We start from the raw sequence: 14,088 nt of genomic DNA on the forward strand, positions 1-14,088 counted from the left end.
AGTATGGCGTCGGCAAGGAGAAAAAATAATAGGATTGATTCTTTGGTCGTTAATGGTAGATTGGTAAGGAACCAAGTTAGAATTAAAATAGCTATTAAAGAGTTTTACGAAGAGCTTTATCATTAGGAAGATTCTCCGGTGTTGAGGTTCAGAGATGGTCTGATGGAGAGGATAGAGGAGGTCGAGTCCGTAACCTTGGAGACATTGCCTTCGACTGAAGAGATTAGAGAGGCGGTATGGGATTGTGAGTCTTCTAAGGCGCCAGGTTGTGATGGATACAATATGAATTTCATAAAGAGATGTTGGAATGAGATTGGGTATGACTTCACAACAGCGGTAATGGGATTCTTTCAAACTTCTAGGTTGCCGGCGGAGTCAAATATCTCTTTCGCGAGTTATGAAGGACAATTTTCTAAGTTGGACAGAAGAGCCGCGTAGGAAGGAGGATCGAAAGCAGCGATTAAGGTGCTTTTCTGCGATCATTTGGAATATTTGGATGGAAAGGAATAAGAGGATATTTCAGAATAAAAGCAGAGGTGTTGAGGAAATAATCAGTATGTCCATGTTTAACTGCGACGAATGGAGGAGTGCACTCTCTTCATGTTGTTGATGGTTAGATCGGAGATAACAGGGGAGTACTTTATTTTGTGTTACTTTCTAGATTTGCTTGTCTGTTTTAGATATCTTTTATGTTTGCTCCACTCTACTGTGTTGAGCTTTTATTTAAAAAAAAAAAAGAAATGCTATCACAAAAACATAATTGTAGCTTCTTTAATTTTATCGTTAAGTTGGATGAACAATATTGAATGGTGAACAATTCCGTGGTTCTCATTTGTTTTTTATTAACTATGGTGAAAACTTAAATCAAGGATTAGATACTATTAAATTTGATCTAACGGTGTGTGTTATGTTTTGTTAATTATAATCAACTTTTTTTTTGCAATTAATGCTATATGAACTATCGCCTAATAGAATTTATTATTTTGATAAAAAAAATTTTGTTAAATCTTAAATTTAACCCACACAAAGTTAAATTTCATAATTTTAACTAATTAAACTCACAATTGTCTGTCTGCATCAGCATTAATATCATCATTCTTTTTATTCTAATCTTAACTCTACAGATATCCAGTTATACATTTCTTAAATTTCATATTTTATACTTTATTTTTTTCATCAAATTTATGAGATATATCTTATCTCTCAATATCTGCGAAGAAGCAATTTGAATTCCAATTCATAGATTTTTTATCAATCTAAAACCTAAGTCATATTCTTAGGATTAATTTTGATAGATTTCTTGCATCATGCTTTAAATACCTAGCTTAAATTAATTTGTCCATATAGGATTATGTAGATGACAATAATAATGTTGACGGGTTCTACGGAAATTTTGAGAATCCGTTGAGAAACGATGATGAGCTCCTAGATGACGAGATCTTTATGGATGCTAACTTGAAAAATGAAGAAGTTAGTGCTTCTGAACCCAATGAAGGTGCCCATTTTGGTCAATTGGATGAATCCTATAAGATTGACGGGTAAGAGGACATACGACAGATTGTGTTCTTGAATATTGTAGATGTTGATATAAAAAGATATCATTTCAATGATCTTAGAGTGGATTTTGATTTTTTACCGTGCATTTGCTAAGTCAAGGGGATTTAATGGTCAAAAAGGTAAGATGCAAAAGCACAATGGGATAAGCAATCTATAGAATTTTGTTTGTTGTCACGAGGGCTTCCGACAGAAAAAAGATGGATAATATGCAAACCAGAAACAAGAGCCTAGAAATGAAACTAGGTGTGGCTGCAAGGCAAAGGTTAAGGTGTCATTTGACGTCATTAATGGTCGCTGGATTGTTTTAAAAATTTTTAATTTGCACAATCATGACCTTCTTCCTCCAATTTTTACTGCATGCTTCCTGGTCACTCAAAAAAACTTGCTACAGACATTAAGCAAATAAATATTAAATATATTAAAAAAGGGTGGATCGGACATTGCACATATTTTTGTAGCACTCTGAAGCCAATTTTTGAAGAAGATGAAGTCCATTGACCCTGTCATGGTTATAAGATATGAGGTTGATAGGTTTCACTCGATAAATAATTTATTTTAGTGTGATGAAATAACTTAAATGGATTATCAATTGTTTGGTGATGTATTGGCTTTTGACGCTACTTACAAGAAGAACAAATATCATCGTCCTCTTGTCGCTTTTTTAGGTGTTAATAACCATAACCGCACATTTGTCTTTGCAGTTGCCCTTGTGTGTGATGAGTCAGAGCAAACATATGTTTGTTTGTTAAAAAGTCTGCTGGAACCAATGAAGGGGAAGGCCTATCAATGAAAAATGTAATAAAAAATTTTTTGCTTGGCACCTTATTCACAATTCCACAAGTAATGTAGGTAATCCTAGGTTCATATTGCGGTTTAAGAAGTGCATGTTGGATGATTACGAGGTTGGAGTATTCCATAGTAAATAAGATCGGATGGTTGAAGAGTTTCATGTGCAAGATAAGCAATGGATAATTGACATGTATGATAACCAGTATAGTTGGACAATGACACATATCCATGGAAAGTTCTTTGTTGGGTTTAGGACCTCTTCTCGATGTGAGAGTTTGCACTCAGTTATTGCAAAGTATGTCAAGTCCAAGTATAATTTAAGAGATTTTGTAGAGCATTTTGATAGATGTGTTGCCTACATTTGTTTTAAGAATAGTCTAGCAGACTTTGAATGTGCATATGAAGTACCTGTGATGCAAATTCATTTATTGTCATTGAAGAAGTATGCAGCTAATTTATATACAAGAGAAGTATTTTTTCTATTTCGCCCTATTATTATAAGGCCTGGTTCAATAAAAGTGTTAGATTGCATTGATCTTGATTCTTATATATAATACACGGTGGTTAAATATGGTAGTCCTAACGATACATGGCATAGGGATTTACCAATTGAGTTTACCTTCTCTGGTATGAGGATGGAGTCATTTGCCATTGCTTGCAAACACATTCTATCTATTTTAGTTAGACTTGACATTTGTGAATTGCCAAAATGTTTAGTTCTAGATAGGTGGACCAAAAAAATGGAACAACAAATAGAAGATACAAGATGTGAGGGGTTTCACTTGGGATTGTTTAAAGTCTACTCAATATTGATGCTTGATGGACTGGTTTAGATTGGTGGCTACACTGTCAGCAGATAAATACAATAGGTTCAAGAGCATGAGGGATTGGGCGATAAATACAGCGGATGAACAGAAAGCTCATGATATTGCCAGTGCAGTTGCTTCTAGTGGTGTAATTTCTGCCACTAATACAGAGCCTCGTGACCTACCTTTCGTAGAAGGGTTAAGAATCGTTCCGGTATATGCCAGGAGCTCGGGCATAACAAAACTACATGTCCAAATCGTAATAAGTATGATGGGATTCACATGAATGGCATAGTCTACCTACAGATGATAATGCATATGAGGACAATGTGGGATGAAGAAGAGGATTTCATTTATGATGAAGATGAAGGTCTTGATGATGCGGTAAATTCTAGTTTTGAATCCAGCATAGATCAAGTAAGATATTCCTCAATTTTGATATTTTATTTATTGGCTACTTTGAGGTTCTTTGTGTGTTGCTAATAAATTGTGTTATTTCAGGATATATAGATGACTCTAATTTTGAATTTGGAAATGAGGATGATGGAGCCAATGAAATTAATTAGTCTTATATTGTTTTTGTCGCATTTAATTTTTAATGTGTATTATGTAACACCATACTATACAGAGTTTATAGTAACAATGTGACTCATGCCATTATGCAAAACACAAAAGGTCACCATTTGTACCAAGAACTTCTAAAAGTGAAAATATTTTTGATATTGTGCATATGGATATTGGAGGCTTTATAGGCACCACTTCAATTTGAGGTTTCAAATATTTTCTGTCTAGAATAGATGATAAAAGTAAGTTTATCTGACTGTATTTCATGAAAACAAAAGGAGTAGTTGTTGATTTAGTTAAAATTTTTGTAAAATTCATTGAAACTCAATTTGCAACACAAATAAAGAAAGTTAGAACTGATAATGGTTCCGAGTTTAGACTAGCTAATTTCTATGCATCGAAAGGTATTTTACATTAAACATCCTGTGTTGAGACACCTCAACAAAATGGCATAGTTGAACGAAAACATCAACACCTTTTGAAAGTTACAATGGAATTAATATTTCATTCAAATATGCCAAAGAAATTCTGGCACTATGCCTTAGCACATTCAATGCATCTCATTAACATAATTCCTAATACCTTGTTGAACAATGTCTCACCATATCAGATTCTTAATAAAAATTTACCAGACATTTCATATCTTAAGATATTTGGTTGTTTGGCATATGCCTCTATTCTAATAGCACATAGAAATAAATAGGATAAAAGGATAAGAAAGTGTGTTTATCTAAGAACTAAGAAAAGGGTTAAAGGACATATGTTGTATGACTTAGGCAACAGAGACATTTTCATTTCACGAAATGTAACACTCTATGAGCATATTCTTCCATTTGCTCTACAAGAATCCATGCATAATAGCCAAATTACATATGAATTTATTCCCAATGTTCCAATGCAAGATTTGATTGCATTTGATTATCCCTTTTGCAATCTGGGTTGTAGTATGGCACAAGCACACACACATGGATCACAACATTCATCTATACACATTGAGTGAAATTCTGAAATACCCATTATTGAAACACCTGACATGCATTCTCATGCATCATTGCACAATCAAGACACACTGCATTCTCAAACACAAACTGAATTCAATAATATTGAACATGCATCACACAACCTTCAACTTAGGAGATCAACTAGAGAAACAAAAAGACCAGCATACTTGAATGATTATCAATACATGACTTCATACACTACTTTGCAAAATGCTAAGTTAAATCTTTTACTTGACAACACATCATATTTTTCTGATTTTTTTTTTTAAATTAGCTTGGTTTATCAATAGATCAATCAAATAATTTCTTTGAATAGTCCTGCATCTTATTTTTTGAGTCACAAATTCCAAACACAACCTCACCTCTTATTCCCTTAACTAAATCATCTTTATCTTCCACCACATCAAACACAAACCAACCAAAATATTTTGAACTAAAATGTTACGATGAGGCTATAAAGAGTCCTAACTGAAAAAAGGCAATTGATGTGGAATTAACTATTTTAAAAGAAAATAAAACTCGTACTGTTGCTAACCTTTCTACTAGAAAAAGTGTCATGGGATGCAAATGGCTTTTTAAATTGAAATTGAACCTGGATGGCACGATTGAGAGGTATAAGGCACGCGTTGTAACTCAAGAGTTTACTCAAATAGTGGGAGTTAATTACTTTTAGACCTTTAGCCCTGTAGCAAATATGAGTACCCTTTGAATTCTTCTTTTTATTGCACCAGTAAATAATTGGATAGTGAATCAATTAGATATAAACACAACTTTTTTGCATGGTGATTTATATGAGAAAATGTGTATGAAACCTCCACTGGATTTAAATCTCGCTAACCCCAACTTAGTGTGCAGACTAGACAGATCATTATACGGCTTGAAACAAGCCAACATATAGTGGAACACGAAGCTGGCTTTCACCTTAGTAGCTGCAGGATATCAACAGTCGAAATATGATTATAGCCTTTTTATTAAATCTACCAACATTTTTTTTACTGTTATTTTAGTGTATGTAGATGATTTAATAGTAGCAGGTGATGATTGCAAGGAGATACAATTCATCAAGCAGCATCTCCATCAAATTTTCAAAATTAAAGAGTTAGGAAAATTACAATTCTATCTCAGTTTGGAGGTAGCTCGAAGCAAGAGGGGATTTTATGTGTGCCAAAAAAATACTGCATTGATCTATTAAAGGAGTATAGGTTGATGGACAAAAGCAGTGATAACTCCTATGGACTACACCACCAAGTTGTCAAAGCACTCAAGAACACTACTTCAATCGAATTCAGAATATCAAAGGCTAATCGGCAGGTTATTGTATCTCACCAATACTCGGCCAGAGATAAGCTATGCTGTTAGAAAATTAAGTCAGTACCTAGATTTTTTGCGACTGATAAGCACTTTAAAGATGCAGTAAGGGTGTTAAAATACCTTAAGGAGGTATATGGTTCGTGAAAATTTTTCAAATTCCTAGGAATCTTACATTGTAAAATTATTCCGATGTAAAGCTTTTGGTGTAAAAATTTCCAAGAATGTAAAAATATTCTTTTAACCACACGTCCTCTAAAGGAGATCCAACACTAGGCCTAATATTCTCAACCGAATTTGACCTTGAGCCAACTGATTTTTCAAATGGTGATTGGGGGACATGTCTCGATTCAAGAAGATCTCTATCGAGTTACTGTTTCTTTATGGGAAATTCAATTGTATAGTGGAAGAGCAAAAAACAAAATATAGTTGCTTACTCATTCTGTGAAGCTGAGTATAGAGTTCCAGCCATGGCAACTCGAGAAGCACAGTGAATCAACTACATTTTGCAAGATTTGAAAGTGAAGTTGAGAAGACCAATTGTCATTTATTGTGACAGCTAATCTGCTCTACTTATTACAGTAAATTCAGTATTTCATGAGAGAATAAAGCACATAGAAATGGATTGTCACATTGTAAGGGATAAACGGAAGGAACAAACAACTAAGTTGCTACCAATTTCAACAAACAACCAAATTGCAAACATTCTGACCAAGACAATAATCTCTAACTTGTTTCAGCAGTGCAATTCTAAGTTTAGAATGATGAGTGAAGATCATTCTAGCTTGAGAGGGGGTGTTATATGAGCTATTTTTTTTTATGTATTTTCTGAATAACTAATTGTAGAGACTAATTGTAGGAAGTTAGATTAACTATAATTAGTTAGATTGATGTGGCAGTAAGTGTGCTAATAATTAAGTGTATTTAGAAGAGAAGTAACAAAAACAAAGACTGAGATTCAAGATTACAATCTCTAGTCACAAATTCCAGCTTTATGAGGGTTCTCTCTTCCTTTACAATTCTTTGAACTCACCCTTTTAACAAAAACAATTGACGAAAAATAGAATGATACCAAGTTGGTGTAGATGCACAAAATGAGATTTGAACTTTTAATATTTGCTTAAACAAACGAGTGAGTTGACCACTGGATTAACCCAAATTAAATAATCAATCTTCACATATAATTAAAAAGATGGAGATAAGAATTTTAAAAAATTCTTAGAGACTATCACATAGTTAATTCAGATTGTAACAAACTTGATATTGTTAGAGGGTAGATTTGTAATTATAGGACCACAGCTGTAATTGTACATTGTACAAATAGGTACTGTAGCTTGTATATTCAATTAGGGTTTTCATTCATTCAAAATCACCTTTACCAAATTCCTTCTTCTTCTCTCTCATTCATCTCTCTCTCAGCTCTATGAGGACACACGAAAAAACTCCTCTCTGAACTCACTTTCAATATGGTGCGGTGAGCATGGAATGGATCGAGGTTGTGTGTGACGAGAGTGCTTGAAGATCGAAGATCAAGGACGTGATTTTTAAATTTTTTTTGGTTGCTCATAGATTGACTCTCAGATCTGCGAATCCTAAAACATGGATGCTAGCAACCCAGAATCAGGAATGAACCCAGGCGCTTTTAGTGCCGAATCTGCAACAAACCCAGGCACTTTTAGTGCCGAATCTGTAGCTGCTCTTCTCAACCAACTCTCTGCTCAACTTGGACGCAACAATGGAACCTCAAACCCAAGCATTGATCAGACCAGTCCTTACTACATTCATCCGTCTGAAAACCCTGGTATTCCTATAATTCCTATAATTATGAATGGCTCAAATTATGGTGACTGGAGTAGAGCATTGACTTTAGCTCTACAATCTAAAAACAAATTTGACTTTGTTGATGGAACGATTAAGAAACCACTTGAATCTGATCCTTTGTTTAGGCAATGGAAACGTTGCAACACTTATGTTATAGGTTGGATTAACCTGTCTCTGAGTCCAGATATTTCACAAAGTGTAATGTGGAATAATCTAGCTTATGAGATCTGGAGTGAATTGCGAAGAAGATACTATCATGGTGATAGGTTCAGAATAGCTGAATTGAAGGAAGAATTGTATGCTGCCAAGCAAGGAGAACTTTCTATTACCGCTTATTTCATGAAATTAAGATCATTATGAGAGGAATTAGAGAGTTTTCAGCCAGTACTTGCTTGTGAATGCACTCCAAAATGCTCCTGTGGTCTTGGAGTTATTCGAGCATATAGATCTGAGGGATGTGTGGTGAAATTTCTACGGGGGTTAAATGATCAATTCTCAACTATACGTTCACAGGTCATGATGATGGAGCCACTACCCAATCTTGATTCTACTTTTGCCTTACTCACACAACAAGAAAACAAGAAAGGCAACTTGGCTTTCATGGAGAAGAATCTCAAATACTTCTCAATATTGTATAACCCAAATCTCCACAAGGAACCACCTCCAACAAAGGATCAGATTCTACTAAGAGTGATATTGTTGCTGCTAATCGACAAGGCAGAGGAAATAGCAGAACATATGGAGGCAAAGAATCGGGTAGAGAAAAAATTGTTTGCACATATTGTGAAAAGCTTAGACACACAATAGATGTTTGCTATAGGAAACATGGTCTGCCACCACATCTGAAGCAGAGATATAATAGTGGTGGTGCTGCAACATTCAATTATGCAGCCACTTATGAACATGCTGATGAAGACTATGCAGATCAGAAGCAGCAAAGAAGTGACGAGCAATGCTTGGAATTCACTCAAGATCAGAAGATCGTTTTACTAGCCCTTCTTCAGCGCAACGAGTTACAGTCCATCCACAGCACCAACCAAATAGTTGGCCAAACTCCAGCAATGAGAGGTAACAATAACCGAGTGATTCAACTATTGCATTTTAAGTTACATGTTTTGGCTGAGAGAAGTGGTGATGAAATAGAAAAGTCAAAATCTTGGATCATTGATACAGGGGCCATTGACCATGTATCATATTATCTTCAAGATTTTGACACTTACCATCATATTCCTACAATTATAGTTAGGCTTCCAAATGGCTCCTACACCACAAGCAACATCATAGGAACAGTTAGATTTTCTGATTCACGCTATCTTACCAACACATTATACATACCTAGCTTTAACTATAAACTTATTTCTGTTTCATCGCTTACATCAAATTTAAAATGAAAATTGGAAATAACTGACACAATGTGTGAAATACAGGATTCATCAAAGACGAGGATTGGAGTAGCTAGAGCAGCAGAGGGACTTTATGCATTGGATATCTCAACACAACATGCATTTTCATCTGCATCTTTAATGAATTCTGTTATTAGCTTCAATGCCGCAGATTTTACACACATTTGGCATACTAGATTAGGTCATATACCAGAGGATAGGCTTGTTGTAATAAAACAGACATACAATCTTATAGATTGTGATTTGAATTTCAATAAAATTCCTCATGGTGCTTGTCATTTTGGTAAACAAAAGAAGTGTCCGTTTCCTTTAAGCTCTAGTAAGGCAGCCAATTGTTTTGATTTGCTTCATATGGATATTTGGGGGCCTTTGGGAACTCCATCTACTAATAGTCATAAATATTTTTTAACGGTTGTTAATGATAAAAGTAGGTTCACATGGATTTTTCTGATGAAACATAAGGCTGAAACATCAAACTTGATTAAATCTTTTGTTCAACTGGTTAAAACCCAATTTGAAAAATCTGTTAAGGCTATCAGATCAGATAATGGACCAGAATTTAAGATGCTTTCTTTTTACAATTCTAATGAAATTGAACATCAAACCTCTTGTGTTGAGACACCTCAACAAAATAGAATTGTAGAATAAAAACATCAATACATATTACAAATTAGCCACAGCATTATGTTTCATTCAAACATTTCAAAGTGTTTTTGGAGCTATGCTATTAAGCATGCAGTACACCTCATCAACTGTTTTCCTAGTGTTATTCTCAAAAATGCTTCTCCATATGAAGTTCTTTATTCAAAATTACTTGATATTTCACATTTGAAAACCTTTGGCTGTCTTGCCTATGCAAGTACTCTAACTTCAAAAAGGACTAAGCTAGATGCTAGGGCTTCAAAATGCTATTTTCTGGGTTATCAAGCAAGAACTAAGGGCTATCTTTTATTAGAATTACCATCGAGAAAAATATTTCTTTCAAGAAATGTTATTTTCTATGAAAATCATTTCCCTTTCATTGACAAGAACTTAAATCACACAAACAATTCTCATATATCTGAAGATTTGTTTAATTACAGCCATCATTTATCACCAAATTATCAACATATCACTCATATATCTGCACCTCCTGTTGATAATTATACACATTTTGGGACTGATAGCATAGATCCACCTGAGAATGCTCCACAATTAGGACTTGAAATAAATCATTCTGACTTTAGCATTTCATCTCATGATGTCAATCATGCATCTCCATCTGCATCTTCCTTAAAATACTCAAAATAATGATAATTATCATACATCTTCATCTGTATCTTCCTCAAACATTCAAGATAATGCTAATGTCACAGTAGATACTTCTAGCCCAGTCCTTAGAAGATCCACTCGAACTAGGCATGCACCTGCATATTTAGCAGATTATCATTGCATAAACTCAGTTGCTGCTCCAGCTACTCATCCCAGATATCCATTACGTGTGCCTCTTTTCAATTTGAGTGACAGTTTCAAACACCTCTCTCTAGCCATCACAAATACACCTGAGCCGAAACACTATAGGGATGCTGTAACTCAACAGTGTTGGAGAAGTGCTATTAAAGCTGAGCTAAATGCTCTTGAGCAGAACCAAACTTGGGAACTTACTTCTTTGCTAGCAAGGAAGTTTCCAATTGGTTGCAAATGGGTGTTTCGAAACAAATTCCATTCTGATGGCACAATTGAAAGGCACAAGGCTAGGCTTGTTGCAAAAGGATTCACCCAAGTTGTCGGAGTAGATTATCTTGACACATTTAGTCCAGTTATCAAGATGACTACATTAAAAGTAGTTCTGTCACTTGCTGCTGCAAAAGACTGGTTTCTCAAACAACTTGATGTAAACACAACCTTTTTGCATGGAGATTTGGATGAGGAAATGTACATGACATTGCCCCCTGGTCTTGAGGTAAATGGTAATGGCTTGGTTTGCAAATTGAAGAAATCATTGTATGGCGTAAAACAAGCTAGTCAGCAATGGCACACCAAACTGAGTTCAGTTCTACATGAGGCAGGTTTCACTCAATCAAGACTTGATCACTCTCTATTTACAAAGCATAACAATGACGGTATTGCCATCATCTTGGTGTATGTAGATGATCTAGTCTTGATAGGGGACAATTTGACAGAAATCAACAGGATCAAGCACATTCTTGACAGCAAGTTCAAAATCAAGGATTTGGGGGATTTAAAGTATTTCCTTGGTATGGAGGTAGCTAGATCTTCCAAAGGGATTGCTATTTACCAAAAGAAATATGTGTTAGACATGTTGAAGGATCATGGATTGCTTGATTGTAAACCAAGCTCAGCTCCAATGGACTATACTACCAAATTGTGCAAAGACAATGGTGATGATTTAGCTGATTCTGTTGAATACAGAAAATTAATTGGAAGGCTTTTATACCTAACCAACACAAGACCAGATATTTGCTTTGCTGTGAAAAAATTAAGTCAGTACCTTGATCAGCCCAGGAAGAATCATATGAGTGCTGCCATTAGAATTTTGAAGTATCTCAAGGGCTATCCAGCAACTAGTCTCCTATTTCCTTCTCATTCGGACAACAGTGTGGTTGGATTCACCGACTCTGATTGGGCGTCTTGCAGTGATTCCAGAAGATCAGTCTCTGGATATTGTTTTTTCTATGGATCAGGACTTATCTCATGGAAGAGTAAGAAACAAGCAACAGTGGCGAAATCGTCCACTAAAGCTGAATATAGAGCTCTTGCTTCTGCAACTTGTGAGGCCCAATAATGGTTATTTAATTTATTTACTGAATTGAAATTGCCTCTTACAAAATCTATAAACCTCTACTGTGATAATCAATCTGCCCTTCACTTGGCTGCGAATCCTATCTTTCATGAAAGGACTAAGCACATCGAGGTTGATTGCCATATTACACGGGAGAAAGCTCAAATGGGACTAACCAGATTGTTGCCCATTAAGAGTGAAGAACAACTTGCAGATGTTCTCACAAAACCCTTTCCCCTGGACCTTTCTCCAAATTCTATCTCAAGCTGGGACTGACAGATATTCATGGCATTCCTGGATTGCGGGAGGATATCACATGACCAGTAATCATTGATCATTTTTCATCCCTTTTCATTCCCAGCTTGCGAGAGGATATCACATAGTTAATTCCTATTGTAACAAACTTGATATTGTTAGAGGGTGGATTTGTAATTATAGGATCACAGCTGTAATTGTACATTGTACAAATAAGTACTGTAGCTTGTATATTCAATTAGGATTTTCATTCATTCAAAATCACCTTTACCAAATTCTCTCTCGTTCATCTCTCTTATTCATCTCTCTCTCACCTCTACGAGGACACACGAAAAAACACCTCTTTAAGCTCACTTTCAATAGAGACTTTCAACTCTTTATTAAATTTCGATGACAAATGGTTTAATTTATCTTTTAAAAGAATATGACGTGAAACTAACTAAATGTGTTAAAAAAATTTTGAAAATTGATTTGGAGTATTACTTGTGAAAACTATCAGCAGCCTTTTTATGTTTTTTTTTCATAAGTTTTTTTATTTGAGTATCGAAAAAAATAGTGAAAGCATAATTTTATTATTTTTATTTTTTTATAAAATTTTAGAAAAAAAAATATAAAAGCACTCACCAAGTTCAATAACACTCCCAATTCGTTGAGCGAATTCCATACGTCAATCATCACTTCGTCATAGTCACTTGCAACTTTTGGTATAGGTTCTCTCTAACATGGTTAAAGCACTCCTTAGCTTGCTGGAGTTTTCTTGCGGCATAAAACATTCACATATAGCTGGTGATTTTTTTTTAATTTAAAATCTAAAATATTTAGATATTTGTGTGTTATATTTAGAGCATTTTATTGGATGTTCACCGAGATTAATTTACATATATTTCACTGACTTGCATGCCAGCGAAATACATACAAGTATTTCTCTCATATTTTGCTGGATGGCTTATTATGACCCTCATTATAAATAAAAAGATAAATAGTGCATCTTATTTAATTACAATTTTCCAACAACTAAACAACAAGGTAAGACAGTGATCTTCATTCAAGCGAATCAGTTTTGGACAAATCAAGGCGGAAAGATTCCAGTCTTTTCAAGGAGGACGGCTATAATTTGTTTTAGAGGACACATTTGAAAAGTTTACGTAATATTTTATCTAAAATAGATACAATAAATAAAAATATTTATGTCAACTAATTATATAAATAAAAAATAAAAAAAAAATTCTGTTAGAGACCTCGTGGTACTTCAAAAAACTTATCAGGATATATTGTTGCATAATTGGTATTAATTAAGCAATTATGCATTAATATTTACTTAAGTTACATTGGTACATTTTTTGGTGGGGGTGGTGTGATGAGGTGGGGTTGGAGGGAGAGTGGTGAAGAAAGATTTTTTCCAAAAGAATTTGAATACATCAAAATTAAATTTTTAATTTTGTTTAAAAATTTGAGAATAAAATTAATATAAATTGAACATTAAAAACAATTTTAAAACCTCTCGCCAAATATTATTATGGAAGAAGAAAGCATATTTTATTCTAATAAAATTAAAGCCACTTGAACGAGCAAGTGTGGTGGACTGTATGTCAACGAATTACAACTCAAATGACATAATCTTTCGATATTCATTTTAATCTCTCTATCTTTAGTTAAAAAAAAAATGTGGTGGACTATATATAAGCCAATGTTAATTAATGATATTAGATGCATTAGATGCACCATCTAATGGTAAACAAAATACATTAACCCTATATATGTAAATTAATTGGCTTCTCTACATGGGAAAAAAAAAGAAGATG

General features: G+C 34.4%; 1 protein-coding gene across 1 annotated transcript; it reads left to right on the top strand.

Moving 5' to 3' along the window:
• On the top strand, positions 7,467-9,460 carry LOC107615125. Its single transcript, XM_021112002.1, has 2 exons — positions 7,467-8,914; positions 9,274-9,460. The coding sequence occupies exon 1, from the start codon at positions 7,625-7,627 to the stop codon at positions 8,204-8,206; it is 582 nt and encodes a 193-aa protein (XP_020967661.1). The 5' UTR covers positions 7,467-7,624; the 3' UTR covers positions 8,207-8,914; positions 9,274-9,460.

The sequence above is a fragment of the Arachis ipaensis genome, chromosome B09 (assembly GCF_000816755.2).
Source record: "Arachis ipaensis cultivar K30076 chromosome B09, Araip1.1, whole genome shotgun sequence".
NCBI classification, from domain to species: Eukaryota; Viridiplantae; Streptophyta; class Magnoliopsida; order Fabales; family Fabaceae; genus Arachis; species Arachis ipaensis.